Source organism: Nycticebus coucang, chromosome 9, assembly GCF_027406575.1.
Source record: "Nycticebus coucang isolate mNycCou1 chromosome 9, mNycCou1.pri, whole genome shotgun sequence".
Taxonomy (NCBI): domain Eukaryota; kingdom Metazoa; phylum Chordata; class Mammalia; order Primates; family Lorisidae; genus Nycticebus; species Nycticebus coucang.
This window is the reverse complement of record NC_069788.1, coordinates 7,404,430-7,426,336: the sequence shown is the minus strand read 5'-3', so window position 1 is coordinate 7,426,336 and position 21,907 is coordinate 7,404,430. Positions and strand designations below refer to the sequence as shown.

The 21,907-nt window shown below is 43.6% G+C and overlaps 1 protein-coding gene across 1 annotated transcript; it reads right to left on the bottom strand.

The window, feature by feature from the left end:
• Positions 1-9,989: 9,989 nt before the first annotated feature.
• Positions 9,990-14,570, bottom strand: HTR1B (5-hydroxytryptamine receptor 1B). The gene has a single exon (XM_053603785.1). It carries the CDS (start codon positions 14,150-14,152, stop codon positions 12,995-12,997), a length of 1,158 nt encoding a protein of 385 aa, XP_053459760.1. The 5' UTR covers positions 14,153-14,570; the 3' UTR covers positions 9,990-12,994.
• Between the last annotated feature and the right edge of the window lie 7,337 nt (positions 14,571-21,907).

Below are 21,907 nucleotides of genomic sequence, written 5' to 3'. Positions count from 1 at the left end.
GCTTCAGGCTTTTCTCCAGTTCTGACTGAGTTCACCACAAGTTCGCTCCTTTAGAAAAAAAATCTTCCCTCACCACTGTGCAGAGGGTGTTTAAAAAAAAAAATCCCATGAGAAACCAATGTATGGAAATTTGTATTTAAAATTTTGAACGACAATAAAACTACAATTATGCAGAAAACTTACAAAGTGAGGCCATCCTTTCAACTTTGCTTTTTGTTGCTGAGAGGTATTTTGCTCTTAAGTACCATGCCCCTCATACATGACCCTCGATACTGAAAACTCACTAAACAGTATCAGTGCACTTTTCTCCCTCAGTAAGTAACATCCTTTAGTCTTCTTTGATAATTCAGCATCTTGCAATACCTTCTTAGGAACAGGTAGGCGGTTTCTCTTTTAAGGTAACACATTCTTCTTTCACTTGTATGCTTTTAACTAAAAGACTTTTAGGAAACCATATAGTTGAATCATATTTTATTTTAAATTATCATGCAAGGTAACATACTCATTTATTCATGCATTCACACAGTCACTTCCTCCTCCCAGGTATGAGGCACCGGGTCAGGCCCTGGAAAGCAATGGCGAACATCATCAGAACGCTCTAGAAAAGGAGAGCTGGCGGGCTAAGCTGTGCTTCACACTCGGCTAAGATGCCACTGAACTCCCTTGACAATCCATCCGTAGGCCTTTGGCGTCACAGCCCACATGGGATATGGGAGAAAGATTGTAAAGACAGAGGAGGGGAAGAGCCAAATATTTCAGTCTGGAAAATCAAAAAGAGTTTCTCAGAGGGACACGTGAAGTGGAACTTCCGATGTCCCAGATAAAGAGAGGTTTTGTCATTTAACATTTTTCAATAACTCTGCACTGTGGTGTTCTCCATGAACAATGATTCTTAACATTTATTTGGACCAAAAGTCTCATAGAGAACCTAATAAAATCTCTTGTCCATTATGATTACAAATGGTTACATTGCATGTTTTGTATATTTTACTACAGATAAAAACACTTTTCCAGGAAAAATATGTGAATGCACACAGACATAAAAATGTCAGTCGTGCAGTATTTGTGGTTGTCTAGGGGAGAGGGGGCTTTCCTATGGGCCTCTGGAGGCTAGAGGCCTGGAATGCTATCAGCTGTCTGGCATAGGACAGCCCCACAGCAAAGAATCCTCTGACCCAAATGTGAGCAATGCCCAGGTTGTGAAACCCTAGTCTATGCCATAGCATCAAGCTGCTCAAATAAGTTTCTATAGAGAAGGATTGGCCACTTTCAAAATTGAAAATACAGAGAAACAAGAAAAATGTAGAGATGTATCCATTTTAATACAAACAAATAATGTGTAGTGGTATCTGGAGGAAATTATCACCTTGCTATATCTTAGCTTTACAATTAACCAGTACAATTCTGTTGTTCTTTGAGGAAATAAACAGATTTAACTAAAATAAACATAAAATAAGTAAAAAAATATTATATAAGGCAGTTCTTAAACCTTATTTTTGCTCTACTTTTGATCTAAAATAGGTCACAGATGGCATTTCATAAAGGCAAAGGTATCTCCTTTATGGAATGAATATAATCTGGCCAGTCCATCCACCCATGGTGTCAGCCTGTGGCAGTTGCTATAGCAAATATCTGTGTTTTATGAATACAGTCAAGTAACTCAAGCGGTCAAAAATGAAAACAGACTTGATTAAATGCAGACTAAGTGACCTTTAAAATTATTTCATTGCCTCCGGACAGTGTTTGGGTTATTGTGGACAAATATCTATTTAGTATGCATTCGTGGTACCTGAGTCTGCTTCTTTACGAGGCCAGGAAGGCACACGTCTACGTGTCTGCCAGACTTTTCCCCTCTAGAAGTACACAGTGGACAGATAACTTCCACGTGGAGGAATCCACAGTCATTATTAAGAAGCATAGCAGGACAGCTTATATATGCTGGGTGCTGTTTTTCTAGCTGAGTATAATGACACATTTACCATCTCAAATTAATTTTCTTCCCTGCAGACTTGAATGTTCACGGTATCTAAAAATATTTTTAAAATATTACAGAAACAGATAGTATAAAATGCAAACATACTATCACCCAAGTAAACTATAAAGGAGCTAAGTTTGGCTTTCGGTATACTTTTAAATTTCATTCTTTCCCTAGGACCCTCACATGGCTAATGTCAGCAGCTACTCATTTTTGCTTCTCAAGAAGGAAGTTATAACTCAAAATTTGTCTCACCTTATCACCTTATATTTGAAACCCACTGTATTTCAATGTTCTGGGCTGAAATAATGTACAGCATTGGCCCCCAACCTTTTTACCACCAGTGATTGGTTTCATGGAAAACAATTTTGTAATGGACGGGGGTCAGGGCGAGGGTGGGATCTGACAGGACGCTGGTGCTCAAGCAGGGATGTGAGTGATGGGGAGCAACTGTGAACACAGATGAAGCTTCCCTGGCTCACCTGCCACTCACCTGCTCCTGTGCTGCCCAGTCCCTACCGGGCCATAGATCCTTACTGGTCTGCAGCCCTGGGGTTCGGCACCACAGATTTATAGCATGAACTGTAGAGGTGAGGTAAGAATAGTATAAATGGCGGGTGACTAATGTATGTGCAGAAAACTCACAAAGTATAATATTAACATACATCATAATATATGATATTTAAAATAATCAAAATGATGACTCTTTAATTAGTATACATCAAGCATGAAACAGGGCTATTTTCTAGCATCTCTGGAATCACAGCATATAAGCAGTTTCCAAACAGAATCAATAAAATTGGTTCCAATCTCACAAAGTTCTACAGTCCTCACTTTTAAGAATAAATGACATTTTTACTAACACTGAAGCATAGCAAACAGATATCAGGTCTTAGGTCCTAAAAATAGGAAAGGAAGTTGAAAGAAAAGAAAACCAAGGCCTTCGGAATGGGTGCCTGGCTACTGAAGACCTGTCCCGGTGACTGCACTTACAGGATAATGACGCCCTCGACTGAACAACCTTTCGAGATAGATGGTATTAGAGATGAGATGAGAAAACTGAGACAGAGTTTAAATATTTTTTCCCAAATCACATGCTAATCACAAGAAAAACCAGGATTTTAAACAGCTCTGCAGACTCCAAATTCCATATCTTTGGATAGACAATAGCTTATTCTATTTGGAAAGAAGAAAGTCAGTATCTGGGAAACACCTATTATGTTCTAAGCAGTGTTTGGATGAGGAACTGCCAGATGGCAGCTTGTTTAATTCTCATAATAAACTTGTGATCAAGACACTGCTTTCCTCACATTAATTGATGAAGAAACCAATGGTCAATTAGGTGAAGGTTACGCAATTAGCAAGTAGAAAGTAAGGGGGTTTAACCAAAATAAGCTAGAGTTTGGATTCTAATTCCAAATCTATTAACTGTGTCGTGTATTTTTTTTTCTTTGTTTTACCTAAAAATGAGTGAGGATAATCAAAGACAGAGCAAAAAGTATTTTGAGCAGGATTTTCTCCAAAATAAAGGAGATCATACAACCTTGCAATTCATTACTGTGAAATTTGTTTCTTAATGAAAGCATATTTCTTTTACATCTCATTTAGATATTTGAGTTTTAAGTCAGTTTTGTGACTACTGATAAGTTTCCATTCCTGGAATTTACTGTTTTTGTTGTTCATGGGCTGTTTTCAGGGTTTGGGAGGAGATAGAGAGGGGAGAGGAAAATAATTTAAGATTCTTGACAAAAAGAGACTGTGCTAATAAAAAACACAACCAGAAAAGGGAAAAAATAAGCATCAATTAAAAGTTTTATATGTATAATGCAAAAGTAGCCATAACATTCGTAAACCTTTTGTTACTTGCCTGAGTTTACTATTCACTTAAGAATTAACTTTTTACTCAGAAATTTGACAGTATAAATAGACATACTGTCCTAAGTACTCAAGTTTTTGAGCAATATATCCCTCAGTAACTCTCCATAAAAGGGAAATACCTCCAGCATGCATTACTCATCACAGCAAGCATCTATATTTAATATTAAAATATCCTGAAGCTTAAATATTCATTTTTCTATATAGCAATTCCCTTGGAAGAAGGTTGGTAGAGGTTGGAGTCAGAAAGGGCGGGGTAGAAACTTGCCAGCAGACCAAGAGGAAACGTTCTACATCCCTAAAGTTAGATGCTACTTTAATGCTTCAGAATAGAGTTCAGAAACACTATCCTCAGATTAAGTGAAACAGACATAATAATGCCATTTCTTTTCCAAGTCTGAATACAAATTATTCAACGGGAGCTGATTTGTAATGATGATAAAATAATTTAATAATAATGCATTACCTACCTCATGGTAATGTTACAATGATCACATGGAGGTGGGTGGTTATTTAAAGTATGTAGCAGCAAGTGCTCAACCATGCTAGTTCCTTCCCCAACCCCTGCTCCTTTGAAAACAAGTAGCTAAAACCCCAGCAACGTGTCCTTGCTGGAGTCCAACTTGAAGCATCATAATTGTACATGAAGGGGATGAAAGTCTTTGAACTTTGTTTTGTAATGTAGAATAAAGACTTGCTTGGACACTGACACTATTTAACTTCAAACACAAGTAAAAAATAAAATAAAATAAAATGAAGGAGCCTTTCTAAAGTGGGATTCTTTGATTCTATTCCCATCCAAGCTCAGGAAACTCAACAGTGCCTCTGATACTATGGGTAAGTGTTGGCCAACTGACAGACACTCTCATAAGCAATTTAAATTACTTTCAATGACAAATATTCATAAAAGTTTTGGAGACCAGTAAAAAGGTGAGGATTTCCATGAAATCAAACAGTTGCTGGATCACAGCTCTTCGTATTGTGCCTCTAAAAACAATAAAAATAAAATATAACAGATGAAAAGGGCATTATTTTCAGCCTTGATTACATCATTACTTTTGTTTACAAAATATAAATACCTATACAATACATAAATATGTGTGCTAACAAAAGAAATCAAAGTGGGATTACTAAGTCAAATAGATCACAAACAAAGGAAGTTTTCCTTTTTTTATTTTTTGCAGTTTATCTGGCGGGGCTGGGTTTGAATGCACCACTTCCAGTATATGGGGCCAGCGCCCTACTCCGTTGAGCCACAGGTGCCACCTGGAAGTTTTCCTTTTTGCCAATACATTGACAATTGTTATTTTTGTTTTACAATTTGTTTTGCATTTTTTAAATTAATTTCTTCTTTTACAAAAGGAAAAGTCCTTAGTTGGAAATTGTGCAACAATAAAGAGCTGTATCTGAGGGTCTTGCTTTGCTAATTCAGACCCAGAAGTGAGCTGTTTGTTTTAGGGCAGACTGAGGATTTAAAGCTTCTGGGAGGAAACATTTAAGGAACAACATTTAACAGCTGCTAAAGCTGAGGTATGAATACCATGTAAACAAGCCAATAAAACACGACCTACTGTACATTAAAAAGCACAATTTTCTCATCTGCAAGTTGTGTGTTGTTTTGTGTTTGTTGATACAAGCCACTGTGTGTGTGTGTGTGTGTATGTGGATGTATCTCCGTAAGAAATGACCAGTGACCATAACTAAGCTATGTTTTCCCGTAGATTCTTTTTTTTTTTTTATTTTTTATTTTTATTATTTTAATAACTTCTTTTTTTTTTGGCTGGGGCTGGGTTTGAACCCGCCACCTCCGGCATATGGGACCGGCGCCCTTCTCCTTGAGCCACAGGTGCTGCCCTTCCCGTAGATTCTTATTACTCAAAGTGTGATCCATGGACCAGCATCATCAGCATCTCCTGATAGCCTGTTACAAATGCAGAGTCTCTGGCCCCACTACAGACCAACTCAAAATCTGCATTTTAACCAACTCCCAAGGTGATTTCATAGGCCCACCATAAATTTCAAGAAGTGTCACCATAAAAAATTGAAACAAAACTTGAATTCCCATTTCATTCAAGAATTCCCTTCACACCCACAGATCCTGTGTGTCCTGACTATTGTACTAAGAGCTTCACATACATATTTCCCCGGGCTCCCATTTTGGGCATACATTAGAATTACCTAGAGAGTGGTAGCACTCGTAGCTCAGTGGGTAGGGCGCCAGCCACATACACCGTGGCTGGCGGGTTCAAACCTGGCCCAGGCCAGCTAAAACAACAAGGACAATTGCAACAACAACAACAAAATAGCTGGTTTTTATGGCAGGCACCTGTAGTCCCAGCTACTTGGGAGGCTGAGGCAAGAGAATTGCTTAAGCCCAAGAGTTTGAGGGTGCTGTGAGCTGTGACGCCACAGCACTCTCTCCAGGGTGACAGCTTGAACTCTGTCTAAAAAAAAGAATTACCTGGACAGGCATTTTAAAACAAGAATGTTAGGCTCTACAGCAGATAATATAATTAGTCTGAGACAGTTTGAGCAAAGATTTTTTTTTAAAGGTTGCCCTAATAAATCGGATGTGCAACCAAGGCAGAAAATGATTGCATTTTCTCATTTCATTCTTACCTGCAAACAGAAGTGCATACTATTATATATTAGAGTAACTTGCTCATGATTGCAAATCATGGATTTAAGGTCAGGTCTTTCTGACTTCAACAAAATTCTCTCGCATGTTATACCCACCAAAGCGTTGGGGGCCTTCACGCCAGTAGCTGGTTCCAAACTTCCCATGGTGTGGTCCAAGTCAGTATATGTGGGAAAGCCCAGAGGGCAGGACAAAGAGAGGACTCAAGGGTAGAGGGACTGAGATGGGAAGACTCAGAGCCAAGAAACTGCTTCTCTACCCAAGTGCATCAGCCCAGCGCTGAACACATTGAGACTATCAATAGCAAATACAGGTCTGTGACTCGTACGGGGGGCTGCGTGTCAATGCCACTGTCCCCAACTGGGTTACGCAGATGGGCTTAGACGAGCATTTACAAAAGTACCCTTGGCAAGTAATGTACCCTTTGTAGAAGCTCTATCACTGCTGACCCATCACCAGATACGGTCACTGAACTTGTAAGCAAGAGATCTCCTGAAGTCTGCTGAGCCCAACATAGGATGGCCAGTCAGAGGCCAATGGGTGGAATGTTTCCACAGAGTGAGAGAGGATGTGAGTCATCCCTCTCTGCATCATTTAAGCAAGCCATGTGTAGATTTTTAAAGCATTTACCATAAATGGTTCTCTTCATCACCATCTGTTCATCTTGGGTGCAGGAAATATTGTAAGACCGTTCTTATTATATGAATTTTCACTTAGTAGTTTTGAGAAGGATGTCTCTGATCTTTTTCAGATGTGTACAAATAAGTAAAAAGAAATGGGCATTTTCCTTTACAAATTATACTTGGAATAGTGTTACGTTACTCTCTTTGTCAGCTGGTCTAATTCCAGGGTCTGGCTCTCTCTCAGGGAGCACTAAAAATCCCAGCGTAGTCCTAAAATAAATGTTGATTTTGAAAGTCTCATTTAACTGACAGATGTATGAAATGGCACATAGAAGACTCCCCATAGGGAACAATGAAAATGCTAGAGGGTAACAGTTACCCTACAGAGGAATGGCAATTATATAACCTAATTTGTCTCCTTGTCTTATATGATCCATTTTCTCAAACATAAATTTATTTTTTGTGATACATAAGATTGTAGTCACATATCTATATGCCTGTTTTTTTAAACAGATGTCAAAATTACACAGACTTGAAGGTCTGCCTTTTGGGAAAAACCTGACATATAAGAATACCTTACTTCTCTTTCAATGTAAATGGCAGATGTTCTGCCTTTGTCTGTGGATACATCAACCTCAAACCAAAGTATTTTTTTTTTTTTTTGTAGAGACAGAGTCTCACTTTATGGCCCTCTGTAGAGTGCCATGGCCTCACACAGGTCACAGCAACCCCCAACTCCTGGGCTTAAGCGATTCTCTTGCCTCAGCCTCCCGAGCAGCTGTGACTACAGGCGCTCGCCACAATGCCCGGCTATTTTTTGGTTGCAGTTTGGCCAGGGCCAGGTTTGAACCCGCCACCCTCGGTATATGGGGCCGGCACCCTACCGATTGAGCCACAGGCGCCGCCCACCAAAGTATTTTTTTGAAAAGAAAAACAAAATGAGGAAAAAGTCATAGTGAAAAATGCTTAAGTAATTAGCTCCTTTTATTTTAAAATAAGTATTTTTTTGAAAAGAAAAACAAAATGAGGAAAAAGTCATAGTGAAAAATGCTTAAGTAATTAGCTCCTTTTATTTTAAAATAAATGCTTTCCCATCTAATCTCTGATTTAGCTCATTGCCACATTAATAAAATATCATAATCTTTTAAAATTGTAAGATTTTAGCATTATTCCAGGACTAAAGCTGAATAGAAAAATAACCCGGTTTGCATAGAGAAAGAAAAACTTAAGTTTGCTTTCATGATTCTCTGCCTGAATTTGCAAGTTCGAAAAAATCTTCTGTTTTAAATCAATGATAAATTCCCTCTCCCTTGGGTCATGGATCTTCGTTTTCACTGAGCCTAGAGCAGTTAATACCACTTGGAAAACATGGGGAAGAGGGATTTAGAGATCCTGAAAGGTGAGCACCTGCGTGTGCGAAATAAATCAGAGGCACTCTGCCCCCTGGTGGACAGCTCCACGATTTTTTTTTTTTTTAAGGTACAGAAAACTTTATTTTATTTTATTTTATTTTATTTATTTTTATTAAACCATAGCTGTGTACATTAGTATGATCGTGGGGCACCATATACTTGGTTCATAGATCGTTTGACACATTTTCATCACATTAGTTAACATAGCCACGATGGGTTTTGATGAGAGGTTCAGAAACTTCACTTCCCACATCCTTCCCTACCAGTCTCTTCTCTTCTGAAAACTACATTAGGTGCCAGGTTGAAAGCTTTGCCCCCACCAACTGCACATTCATTTGGGTCAACAATTCCCTCTTACATAAGAATCTTCAGCTACCTAATCAGCCCTTCACAGCTATAAGGAGAACCATAAGCATCATTATTGTTTATCATGGTTTTATACAAGTAAGAATAAAGCAGAGAGGTGGAAAATGAGGTTCAAGAAAAGAAGTGGACAGGTCCAGGAACACTGGACTCTAGAAAGACAGCTAGAAATCTCTAGACAAGGAAGAGGCAGTAGGAGGGCATTTAAAGTGAGCAAGAAAAAGGGTGCGATACGAGACTAAATATTTAGCACTTTTTGACCATTAGAGCCACTAAAAACCATCTCCTCTGCCCCCTTTTGTCCTTTGGGCTGAATTTCACATGTCTAGAGGTTTAATTGGAAAGGGCTAGTGACATCACTATTACTTTACTTATAGTTTAGCCAAGCTTCTCCCATTCAGGCTAGTCTGGTCTTTCCCATCCAACACTTCCAAGTAGCCCTGTTTCTCTATGTGACAGATGCTTTGCATCCACAAAGGAGGCCATGGAGAAAATGGCTGAGAGTAGGGACCACCTGCTCAGAGCCAAAAACGTGTCAGGCATCTTGATAGGTGCTTGACACGTACAGGCTCTAAGCCTTTGCAGCAACTTGTAAATAGAGAATATTTGAGAAGAACCACGCAGCTCTAAAATGCTTTATTTGAGATTCAAACTCAAAACTTTCTGACTCCAAAATTTATCTTTTTTTTAGCTTCCTGGCCTTCAACTAGGTCAATCTACTGCTCTGAAGATCCCTCCAAGCCGCCTTCTAACCCAGTTCCTCCCTTTGTGTTTTAAGCATCACACAGCACCTTAGAATCATACTACCTGGCCTAGAAACTGGATGTTCCCTCTAAAAATGCTGATCTGGGAAACTCTTGTGATAGTGAATTTGACTTACCCTCTTTGCAGAATGTGGGAACATAATCCATTTCACTTATTTTGAACTCTTTCTATAGATACAAACAGAATCCCCCAAATCATGGCAGTGCACCTCAGTCTGATATGGTATTATTGACCACCAGCTATCTTCTCATGAAAGGTAGAACTCTAAGCACAACCCCAACCAATGAACCAGTCTTTCCACAATAATAGAACTACTACCATGCTTTGTAGAACACAAACAGACTTTTATTTCATTATTTCCTTAAATTTCATTTCCAATTATACATTTGCTGAAAGGTGGGATATGAACGGCAATTTTTAGTCACAGAAACTCCATCAAATACACATGATCTGAGATTTTTCTGCTTGAATGACTTATAGTCCTCTCAGGGCTTCTTGGTTAAAAAAAAAAAAAAACTAAACTAAAATCACAGGAAAAGTGAAGGACATTGTTCTGTAGAAAATTTATTGAACTTAAGAAACATTCATGAGTGCAGCATCCATTTTTAAAAAGGAAACTCTAAAATTCCTAGGAACACAAGACAATATTAGTATTATTGGGTGAGTATACATTTATATATTTGTGTGAAAATTTGTGCAATTAAACAATATGAAAAATGTTATTTGTTAGCACAGCCAATGGAAAGATATTTTCATTTCTATGTAAGTGAAACATTTCCATCTCCCATTTTATGTTCTAAAAAATATCCATGTGTCCAGTTTATGAAATAAACTGTGCTGTAGACAGAAGTAACTGAAAAGGAGCTTAACAGTCTTAACTACATACCCCTGGGATGAACTATAGACTCTGCATAACCATGTGTGATGCTGGAGGAGATTCTAGAACTGTGATAAGTACAAGGGTTTGCAAGCTTCTATTTCACACAGTATGCCCCAAATCCAGTTAACACAGCCAAATAGTCAAGCAATAGTTTAGGTGGATAATTTACAAAATAGCAAACAACCATTGACTACACTGATTGTGCTTTGTGAATATGCAGACACAATCATGGTAGGTGCCCTGTAAAAAAAAAAAAAATCATTTGTAAGTGGCTATTTGTTTCAATTAATTTTCCCCCTAAGGCTCTTAGAAGTTGACTTAATTGCCTCTTAAGCCCAAAGAAAACAGTTATATAAATAAGAAAAACAATATATTAATAACATTAAAAACAAACTCCATGCTCTATGCACATTCCTCCATAGGAGAAATATCACAAAAAAGCAAGAAAAGAAACTTGGGGATCCAGAATAAGTATAGGCTTATCTAATGGCTAAAATTTTATCTCACTCCAGTGAGAGGTGCAAATGTTGATCAAAATTTCCATTTTTACTTAGCTTATATGAGAATCTTTCAATAGTATATTCTCAAGAGTCATTACCTCAGGGTGAAGGTCTGCACATACATATCTCAATGCTGAAATATTGGGTATTTCAGCTCAGTACACACATTCTGTCTTATAATCTGGAGTGGGAAGTTTCAAGCAGGGAGTGAATCCATTTTACCAAAACACATTGCTTCTGAAGACAAAAGGTATCAACTACAGAAAACGCTCTGAAGAAAGGAATATTTGGCATAGTAAATGTTGCTCGCATACATTTTATTTTCTGTGCTGATATCCTTCAGAGGTACTTGTTTTTATTAAGATAATGAAGTTTTCAATCTTGTAGTGTGTGATTTTACCCTGTCTTGGGGAGCCCTCAGAGTGAATTTGAGATAGGAACTAAATATAGTTGAAATTTGAAAAGGCAGATAAATTCAAAGTATTCCAGATATTATATTTACTGATAGGTCAGGTCAGTGACAAATTTACAAGGTTCAAAGGTTTGCCTGTTCCCTGGTAAACTAAGTCTGATGTTGCTTTTATCAGTTACAAAGAAAACAAACTCGATTTTAGCTTCTTTAAGCTTTTCTGAAGATCTTGCACATCATTTTCTAGTCATGTGTATTCCTGCCCTGACTTCAATAGCACGGGAAAAGAAGTAAGTCTATTTTTCTTATGTGTTTTCAGGGCTCTTAATGCATGTTGAAGATTTCTGGAGAAGGGAGCTACTTCTCTTAGGTACTTTATAAGCTGTCACACAAAGGAACCACAGATGAGCAAGGAGAGTGCAAATGACTATCAGAAGAAATTCTCATGCATTTTAAGATTTTTTTTACAAGTCAAAATATACATCCTTCTATTGCCCCTATTCCTTAATTGTATAAGAACTGTTCCTATTTCAACAGCCTCCTTCACATCTCACTGAATTGGATAAATAATAAAGATACTAGTCTTGTTAAGGAATAGTTTACATCTAATGCTAATCAGTTTTACCCATTGCATCAGTAAGAAATATAGCAGCAGTTCGGGCTGAGTCACTCATCATACCCTCTATTTGTGGGGATTTAGACGTTTAATTGAAATGACAGATACCGGAAATTAGGAGAACAACAATGCAACCCGCAGACTTTGGCACTAGGACACACAATGTTTTGTCTGGGTCGTTAGAGTTGTGGTTTGATCATTGCTAAACAGAAATTTAAACAAATCTGCAGAAAAGAATCATAGGTGTTGATTCTCAGTTTAATGATCCCCATCTCCCATTCCCACCCCCCCACCCCCATATACTTTCAATTATAATAAAAATAAAGATCTTAACATCTGAATTTTGCTGTTAACTCTACAAGGTTTCTCTGTACCCTCCAAGCCACACACGGGGTTTGAAGCACCAAATCCACAAGTTTCTCCAACCAAGTTTAAATAAACAAAAGCTGAAGACGGAAGGATGTCAAAGTAACTGTTCTTAAATTAAGCTGTAACACAACGTTCTCCCCCAAACACAGGGTATCAAATATCTAGTTCAAGTACGGCCAGGCTGCATGAAGATCTGTCTGGGACAGGCTCCCGATAACCAGTACAGCACACTGGGTCTCAAGGGCCTCATCCGTAACACCAGAGCTGGGCAGGATCCCCTTCCCAGCATCGATTTTAAAAGTTGCAACCCCCTTCGTGATTGGCTGTTGCAGGGTCGGCGCAGAGCCTAAGGTCTGAGGGAGGAGTGAGCCTCGTCCTCAGCAGGGACGCTCTCTCCCTCCAGCTGGAACAGTCCTCCTTCCAGAGCTCGCCCTCGGGACTGTCCCTCGCCCAGCAGAGAGCGCCTCCTTCTGACCCAGGAATCGCTAAAGAAGATTCGACCTACCTGTGGAACCAGACCCCACTTGGTCCCCAGAGGTCGCTTGGGCAACCCCACTGCACGTGGCGAGTCAGCTCGCGCACTTGAAGCGAATCAGTTTGTGAAAGGCTTGCTTGAAGTCCTCGTTGGACATGGTGTAGATGATCGGGTTGATGAGCGAGTTGAGATAGCCCAGCCACGTGAAGAAGTCAAAGATGGCCAGGTGGAACCAGCAGGCGTCCTTGCAGATGGGTATGGCCAGGGAGATGATGAAGAAGGGCAGCCAGCACACGATGAAGGCGCCCAGGATGATGCCCAGCGTCTTGGTGGCCTTGCGCTCCCTGGCGGCCATGAGCTTCTTCTTCTCCAGCAGCGCGTCCGAGACCCGCACTCTGACCTGGTTCGCGTACACCGGGGAGCCGGACTCGCTGGGCGCGTCGGGAGCCCGCGAGTTGGTGGACGTGACCGAGGACGTGGACCCGGGGGAGTCGGTGACCAGCTGCGCTCGGGTCAGGCGCTTGCCGGCCGGGAGCGGCGCCTGCTTCAGGATGCGCGAGCGGGCCTCCAGGTAGATGCGGCCGTAGAGCGCGATGAGCAGCAGAGTGGGGAAGTAGAAGGCGCCCACCGTGGAGTAGACGGTGTAGAGGATGTGATCCGTGTTCACCACGCACACCGCCTCCTCCGCCCTGGCCTGGCGCCAGAAGAAGGGCGGCAGCGAGATGCAGACGGAGAAGACCCAGACCAGCGCGATCATGCCCGCCGCGCGCCGCGGGGTCCGCTTCGCCGAGTACTCCACCGCGTCTGTGATGGCCCAGTAGCGGTCCAGCGCGATGACACACAGGTGCAGGATGGAGGCCGTGCAACAGGTGATGTCCGAAGACAGCCAGAAGTCGCAGACCGCCTGGCCCAGCGTCCAGCGGCCGGTGACCGTGTACACGGTGCTGATGGGCATCACCAGGACCGACACGAGCAGGTCGGTGACCGCCAGGGAGGCGATCAGATAGTTGGCCGGCGTGTGCAGTTTTCGGGTCCGGTACACCGTGGCGACCACAAAGGCATTGGACAGCGTGGTGGCCAAGGTGACCAGCGCCAGCAGCACTACCAGCAAGACTTTCCAGGGAAGGGCGATGGAGTCCTGGTAGATGTCGTCCTCGGCGCTGCAGTTGAGGGAGGGGGCCGAGGAGAAGTTGTCTTGAGGAAGCGCGGTCAGGGAGCCCACGGGCGGCAGCGGGGTGCACCGCTCCCCCATGGTTCTCCTCGCCCCAGCCTCGGGGAGCAGCTCTTAGGCATGGAGTGGACAAGGGAGAGGGCGGGAGGACCCCGGAGATGATCAGTTTGTCCCCGGCTGCTGGTCAGTGTTTTGGTTCACCAATCATTCCTCTGCCCAAGTTCCCAGCTGAAACTAGAGGTCAAGGGTGCGGCAACCGAAGACGGCTGGCGCGTCCCCTGCCCTTCCAGCGCGCGGGGCGCTGCGGCCGCGTCCCTGGTAGCTCCTCTCCACGCCCCGTCTCCGTCCTGGGTTCTTAAGAACTGGCCCACACAGCCTCGCTCCGGCTCCCCGGAGGTGTCTGGTGCAGAAAGACGAAATATTGCTTGAAGAGAGGGCTTCGGCCAAGTGGGGTCGCCTACCCCGGGCGCTCGGGGCTGAGCATCTCCTAACCCGGGCGCTCCTGGATCTGCAGGCTGTGCTCGCGGGAGTTTCCTAGCTGTCGAGCCCAAAGCGAAGTGGCCAGGTCTTGCATTCCCGCCCCTACACCGAAGCTGGTGCACTTTGCTGAGGCGGCTGCGGCCGCCGGCGCCGGGCGGGGTGAAGTCTGGGAGCCGCGCGGCGCGGCGCCAGGCGCTGGAGCTCGGCCCCCACCCCCTCATTCCACGCGCTCGCTACTCGGGCGAGCCGCCCCGCGGAGACGAGGCCACCGGAGCGGGGACTGGGGGCTGGAGCTGTGGCTGCTCGCGCCGCGCCGCGGCCGCCGCCACCCCGGTCCCACCCGCACCGCTCGGAGCCATGCCCCTGGGCGCGCGGGTCCGGACGACCCGGTGGGGCACACGCGTAAGGGGCAGGTGTCTGGGAGAGCCCGAGGGAAGCGGCGCGCGCCAGCCCGGTGGAAGCGAGTGAGCGCGGAGCGGATGGGCTCCTTATATAGAGTTCAGGGCCGGTCTGCCCGAGCCGTGCAACTCGTGCGGCGCGGCGAGTGCGGACGCCGGTTCCCATCACCTTTCCTTTTTCTCTCTCCCCCTCCTTTCCTCCCGCCCCGTTCCCTTCGGCCGAGAAAGCTCCCGCAGGGTCCTACCGCCCTCTCTCCGCACTTCCAGCCCCTGGCCCCTCTCGCGACCCTGCCCACGCGGAGCTGCAGTTCTGACCAGGATTGGGGGTGAGGGCGTCCTCACCTCTGCGGCTTCGGGGCTCGCTGTGCCTTCCGCCAGTCAGACCTCGCCCTTAGCCGCGGTCACAGGCTTAGTCCCTGCGTCCTGGACTCCCACCTACCACTCCCCACACGCCTCCGCCCCAGGACGCCGGTGCGAGGTGGAACTAGACGCAGCCTCTGCCCTCTCTGCTCCCCCGGAATCTTATCCGGGCCTGAGGGCCACACCCAGGGTGAAAGAGGCGCCAGTAGCATCCGAGTGGAAGGAAGGGGCCCATACGTGCATTTTGTACATGAGCTTTAGACTTCAAATCATCCTTAACTCTCGGTATATAAACACTGAATTTTCATCTAGTTTTAAATATTTGTGTTTTCACAAATCCCTCTCCCTTTAAACGTGAGTCAATAGGGAAAGAGAAAGAAAAAGCTAGGCAAAAAATGTAAAAGTAACAGGAACAGAAACCAGCTGTATGTGAAATTAAGCCTCTGCTCCACCCTCCAGCTCCAGTGCCGCTGGAAAACAGCTCCCTGTAAGCATGCCCTTTCTGAGAGCCTGTTGAGAAAGGAGGTCATTGCAGCTCAAGAAAACATGGGCACTGGAGTCACCAAAATCAGACTGTCTCCTTTGCCCTCATCAAATACAGGGAGGTTAGTCGCAAGTGACAACTGGGTCTCAGCACCTGAGCAGATCCCTTTTCCTCACTTTATCCTCCATCTCTAACAGAAAAAATAACATGTAGGGTAGAAATGCAAATGAGAACGTTTAAAGAGAAACACCAGCGAAGGACAATGTGTTTTCAGCCCTAAGGACTAAGCAAACCCCACTACAAATTCCTAGAGCCTAGATCCCTGTTTGGCACCTACAAACTGCACTGTAATCGGAATTTATCGGATTAAGCGCAAGGGTATCGCAAAGAGAATCAATCACAGGGATGATCTGATCCATCCACACCGTTTTAGAGAACAAGTAATCCGCATCCTTTGAAAGACGAGCTTTCTACACAAGGTGACAGAGCCTAAACTCCAGTTCCTCGATTCTCAGTTCTCTAAACCAGGCAGGCAAAAAACAGAATGCCCAGTCCGTGGGGGTGATTTTATGGACGTCAGGGGTACGGAGGCCACATGGGGGAGATCCAGATCCAGCTATCCAACAGTTTACGTTCTAGAAAAGGCAGGCCGACAAAACTACATCAACAAGTAAATAACACTGCGTGTTTTTCTGTAGCGTTAAGTGTTGCGAAGAGAAAAACACACACCCCAACCCTGACTGCAGGGGTATTCCTTTAACTAAAGTGGCGACCCTCCCAGGACGTCCTGGACGTGGTCAGGGCAGCAGCAGCAGCAGCCCCAGCATGTCAACGCAGCCCTCTCTCTTGGCAACCTGAAGCCTCATTTTCACCCATCCTCGCACCCCATCCACCCAGCTAGACTCGGTTGTTTTGCAAACTGCAGGGAGCTCTTAGGCAAGGGAAGCACAGCCAGCGAGCTCAAACCGCTAGGTGGGGGCCTTGACCAGGACGGAGGAAACCCTGTGCGGCTGTGGGGTGCGGTTGTGGGGTGCGGGTTGTGGGTGTGAGGTGCGGGTGCGGCTGCGGCTGTAGGGTGTGGGTGTGGGGTGCGGTTACGGCTGTGGGGTGCAGGTGCGGCTTTGGGATGCGGGTGCTGGTGGGGTGGGTTTGGGTGGTGGGTACCGGAAAACTATTTTTTTCTGATATGTTAGGGGAGCCAGGAAAGATTAGAGAGAACTGTTGAAGGGATGAGAAGCGGGGTATGCCGAGGGGAATGCTCCTAGCTGCATGCTGCGTTTCCTTTTAAAATTTCTGCTCCAAGAGCAGGCGAGGGAAAAGCCACTTGTTGGCTGTAGGGTTTGGCTTTGGCGGTGCGGGGACCTGTGGCTTCCTGCAGCCGAGCTTCCTTCCGCAGCTTCGCGGGCGGAGTTTGATGTTATCCTCTAAGTCCCTGAGTCAGAGTTGCTGTGACACACCCCAGCTCACACCCCGAGGACTGGGCGGAGAGCCCCGTGTCATTAACCTGGCTTCCGCGTGTGCTCATTCCTTTCGCATTTCAAATATATGAAATGTAGGTTTTTGCACCTGGGCCTATATGTGAAACGGCAACAGAGCAGGGAACCTAAAAATCGCCTTATGCCTGGTCACCCCTGTGGAGAAGGACTTAACTTTGGGAAAATTCTGTGGACAAAGGCTCTACTTCAGGCACACGGAGGGAATGATCTGGGAAAGAACGTGGCGATGGAGCCCCAGGGCGCAGCGAGAGTTGGTCTTTCTGACCACCCAGCGCTGAACCTGCGAATGGACGCGCTCCCTTATCAGTTCTGGGCGGGTAGACTCAGCGGGAACTACGTGGAGGTCAGCTCTGGAACTGAACTCTGAGATCAGATACAGAGCCGGGTATGGCAGTGAGCTGGTTTCTAGGAGCCAGAGAAGAATCTGCCCTCAAGGAGCCCCCCGCGCAGGTGGTGCTGCTGGGAAATCACATGCCCAGGCTGGGAAGCCTAAGGCGCTGTGCTAACCATACCTGGCCCCAGGAGAGCAGCCAGACCCGCCCGCGAGCAGGGCCAGGAGCCCCCCCACCCCCCCACGGAACGAGCAGTGCCAGGAGCCCCCCCACGGAACGAGCCGTGCCAGGAGCCCCCCCACGGAACGAGCAGGGCCAGGAGCCCCCTCCCCCCACGGAACGAGCAGTGCCAGGAGCCCCCCCACGGAACGAGCAGTGCCAGGAGCCCCCCACGGAATGCGCTGCTACTCAACCCTCCGCCCAGGCTGCGGTCAGCTGGCCGTGCTCAGCCTGGCCAGCCCTTTACCCAGCTCTTGCTTTCAACATCCCTATGGTATTTCTAACAGCAAGTCTTCCTTAAGAGCACAAGTAACTCAGGCACAAGAGGAAAGAAAGTTATTCTGATTTTGTCTTTGCTTCGCTGAAATAAAAAAGCTAGAAAACTCATACTTCTGTCACCTTGCTTCTTTGATATAGGAAAATGCAATCCTACACTCAACATTGCCACCTCCTAAAAAACATACAGTACTCCCTAAACCACAGAATGTGCAGACGGCACAAGCTCCCGTGCTGGGAGCCCCTTATACCTCTTACAGCCTCTTATGCTTCCTCCAGCAACTATTCCTTAAAAAGTTTACTGGTGGCAAGGAAAGGACAAGGTCTGCCCAGTGCCTAGGTTCTTACCAATGTTTGCATCTTCCTTAATGTAAATATGAAAATATTCAGATTAATGAACTTATATCTACATACATACCAGATTAGTGAACGTATACCTACATACATACCAGATTAGTGAACGTATACCTACATACATATCAGATTAGTGAACGTATATCTACATACATATCAGATTAATGAGCGTATATCTACATACACAAAGCTACAAGATGGTTTCAGGCAGCCACCACCCACACCCACAGATATATGGCATTTCTGCAGACAAATTCTGGGAGTTTCCAGGCCACATGAGACTCAGACCCCTCCATAGTCACTGGATGCCCTCAGGCCTTTTACCTGGTATCTGCATCGTGGTACTACGTGCAATCTGCTGTATTAGAAAATTTGAAGCCTCGTCAAATAATAAAAGTAGGTGCTTCATTCTCTAAATGCTGGGCTGATGTAACCTAATTCCTGAGAATGAGTAACTCTGCTGTGTGTCTATGTAGGGATACAAAATACACATATTATGTAAGCCATATTTATATTTAAGGAAGAATGTATACAAAAATTAAAGCAAGCATATGTAAATTAGACATTTTCTGCCTGTCTCTGTAGTAATAGATACTTTGCTACTTTTAACAGATGAACGGATACATGTAACAAGTAGGTTACTGCTGGTTCAAAGGTAGTCCAGTTTTCATCAGGAAAAGAGCCAGCTCCCAATTAAGATCAAATCACTATTTCCTTTTGAAGACCTAGGTCTTAGAAGAAAATTTCTAAATTAAAGCTATTGTTAAGTAATGTAGGTAGAGGTTACATGGAGGATGGGGTCCTGAATTTTCATATTTGGATAAAGAATGGGATTTGACAATAACAAAATCTTTGATGGAAAAACAAAGCCAATAAATGCTTTAAATGTAGACACAACTTGCTAGTTTAAGCCAGCAGCACCATTAAGCAGCTCTGTTCAGGAAGAAGTGTTTCCTGAAAAGCCAAATCAAAGAATTTGATGGTGACGTTGTCTTCAGCCTAAAGATAGGAGCAATAGAAAGGGCAGAAGCCTTATTTTGCCAGAGAAAGGCAAACTTCTATTCAAACCAGGAAAAACTGCATCATTCTGTGCGGTTAGTTCTGCTGTTATAAAGAAAACAAAGCAAGCTGTGTTTTATTGTTTCTTCACCTGTAATTCATGAATAATAATCACTATCCTTTATTGAACATGATGTACTAAGCCATATGCTATGTGTTCCATATACATTCTTTTATTTAATTCTTATAACACTAGGAGTTGTCATTACAATCCTCATTTTCTGGATGAGAAAGTTGAGGCTTAGGGAATTTAAGTAATTTTGCCAACGTCAGACAGCTGGTAAGTGAAAGAACAATTTTCAAATGCAAGTCTCTCTAATTTCAAGTCCTAACCCTTTACCAATATTCTATGCTGAACCATCCATGTGCTCAGTTTGGGCAGATACTGTAACGTACCTGACCGCGACTTTATTTCCTCTGCCTGTGAAATGACATCGCTCCTCACAGCTATTTAAGTCTCCGGAATAATCTTCCGTTAGATGTCTTTGACTTTTTATGCGAGGCTATGAGGGTAGGCAGGGGGAGAGGAAGTTTTAGTAAAAACTACACTGTGATTATTTGAGGCCTGCTAATCATCATTCAAAAGCTGTGTGGACAGATGATCATGTACTACATCTGCTGATGTCCAAGCCCCGAAGGAGACAATGCTAAGCTATTACCTTGGAATGTTTTTGGCTTAACCCCTCCAGGGTGTGCTTTACTTTTATATCTCGTCCTCTATTATTTTCTTTTCCCCCTTCTCTCTTCTCTGTTTCCTTGTCACTGACACTTTCCCCAAACCCTACTAGGCACAAAAATATACATACTGAAAAAAATTCATTCATTAGAGCTTTTTTAAATGTGCAGGTGGGATGTATTAAACACAGTGACAGTCCCTGTCCTCCATATTTAGCCATGTTAGTTTGAATATCAGAAAAATAACCTAGAAAAATGTAATTGCTTTTCTTTTTCCCTGTGTATGGAACTCAATTGACTTCCCGCCTCCTATGGGTCAGCAACTCACCAAAGAAAAAGAGATTTATTTCTAGTGATAAAATTATTTAACTGAAGTTATTTAAAGGCCATCTTACCAACCCAAAATCACTAGTTTAGTATGTTATTTACTAAAAACAATGCGAATAAAAACAGGAATGTAAACTAAAATAAATCTAAATGCCAATGTCTGAAAACTTTTGGATTTTATGCATAAAAGAACTCCTCCTAGGCTCCTCCAGATCTTACTTCTTCTTGCTTCATATACGGTTGTAACATGTATGTTTGGCTATATGGTTTCCAAGGCTCCTGAGGAATAGAAGCATCACACAGAAATGGAAGAGAAACTACGTCAGGTAAGCATGTCGAATAAAGCAAGATGCTGTATCTGTCACCTTTATTGCAAAATACATAGAGAAATTCAGAACAAACTTTAAAAAAGTAAAAGAATCACAATAACAGGCCAGGCATGAGGGCTCATGCCTGTAATCCCAGCACTTTGGGAGCCCCAGGCAGGAGGATCACTTGATGCTAGAAGTTTAAGATCAGCCTTGGCAACATAGGAGACCATGTCTTTACAAAAAAACAAACAAACAACAACAACAACAAAAGCCCTAAATATTAGCCAAACCTGGTGGCATGTACTTGTAGTAATAGCTACCTGGGAGGCTAAGGTAGGAGGATCACTTAAGCCTGGGAGTTCAAGGTTACAGAGAGAGCTACTATCACTCCACTGCATTCCAGCCTGGGCTACAGACTAAGAACTCGTCTCTTAAAGAAATAATAATAATATAAAGAATTAATTGGGATTGTTATTACAAATATGATGAATTTAATCATAACTTAAAAACAAAACAGAGAATTTATTTCAAGGAGATTAGGGTCCCACAAAACCAAAAAAGGAACTGAAGTACCCAGCTTTGTACAAAGCAGGAATGCAGCTGACTGAGCCTTCAGAAAAACCGGCATTCTGGAACACTAGCAGGACTCTGGGTTTCTGTTGGTTGCTATCTGCACGTTGACTTCTTTCATATATTTCACTATAGATAGGCTTGCTCCACATTGTTGGAAACACAGGCATTAACACTTTTTGAGTTTATATTACAGCTTCAATTATATTTCAAAAACTAATATGAATCAGTTCCAAGTTCGGAAATTCAGAGAAATGGATTCTACTTCTGAGTACTATGTAGAAGGTTATGAAAGATCAATATCCCAAAGTAACAACTGAAAAAGCTGTAAATTTTTTAAATTATATTTTAAAAGTTTGAAGAGTCACAGGAGCAAGAAGTAGACAAACTAAAATTCAACAGAATCCAAACCACTTCCTAGGCGAGCTGACGATCTCTGCCTGTTTTATTTCCTTAAGACATTTGCTGATGCTGAGTGCAGGCTGAGGATGAGAC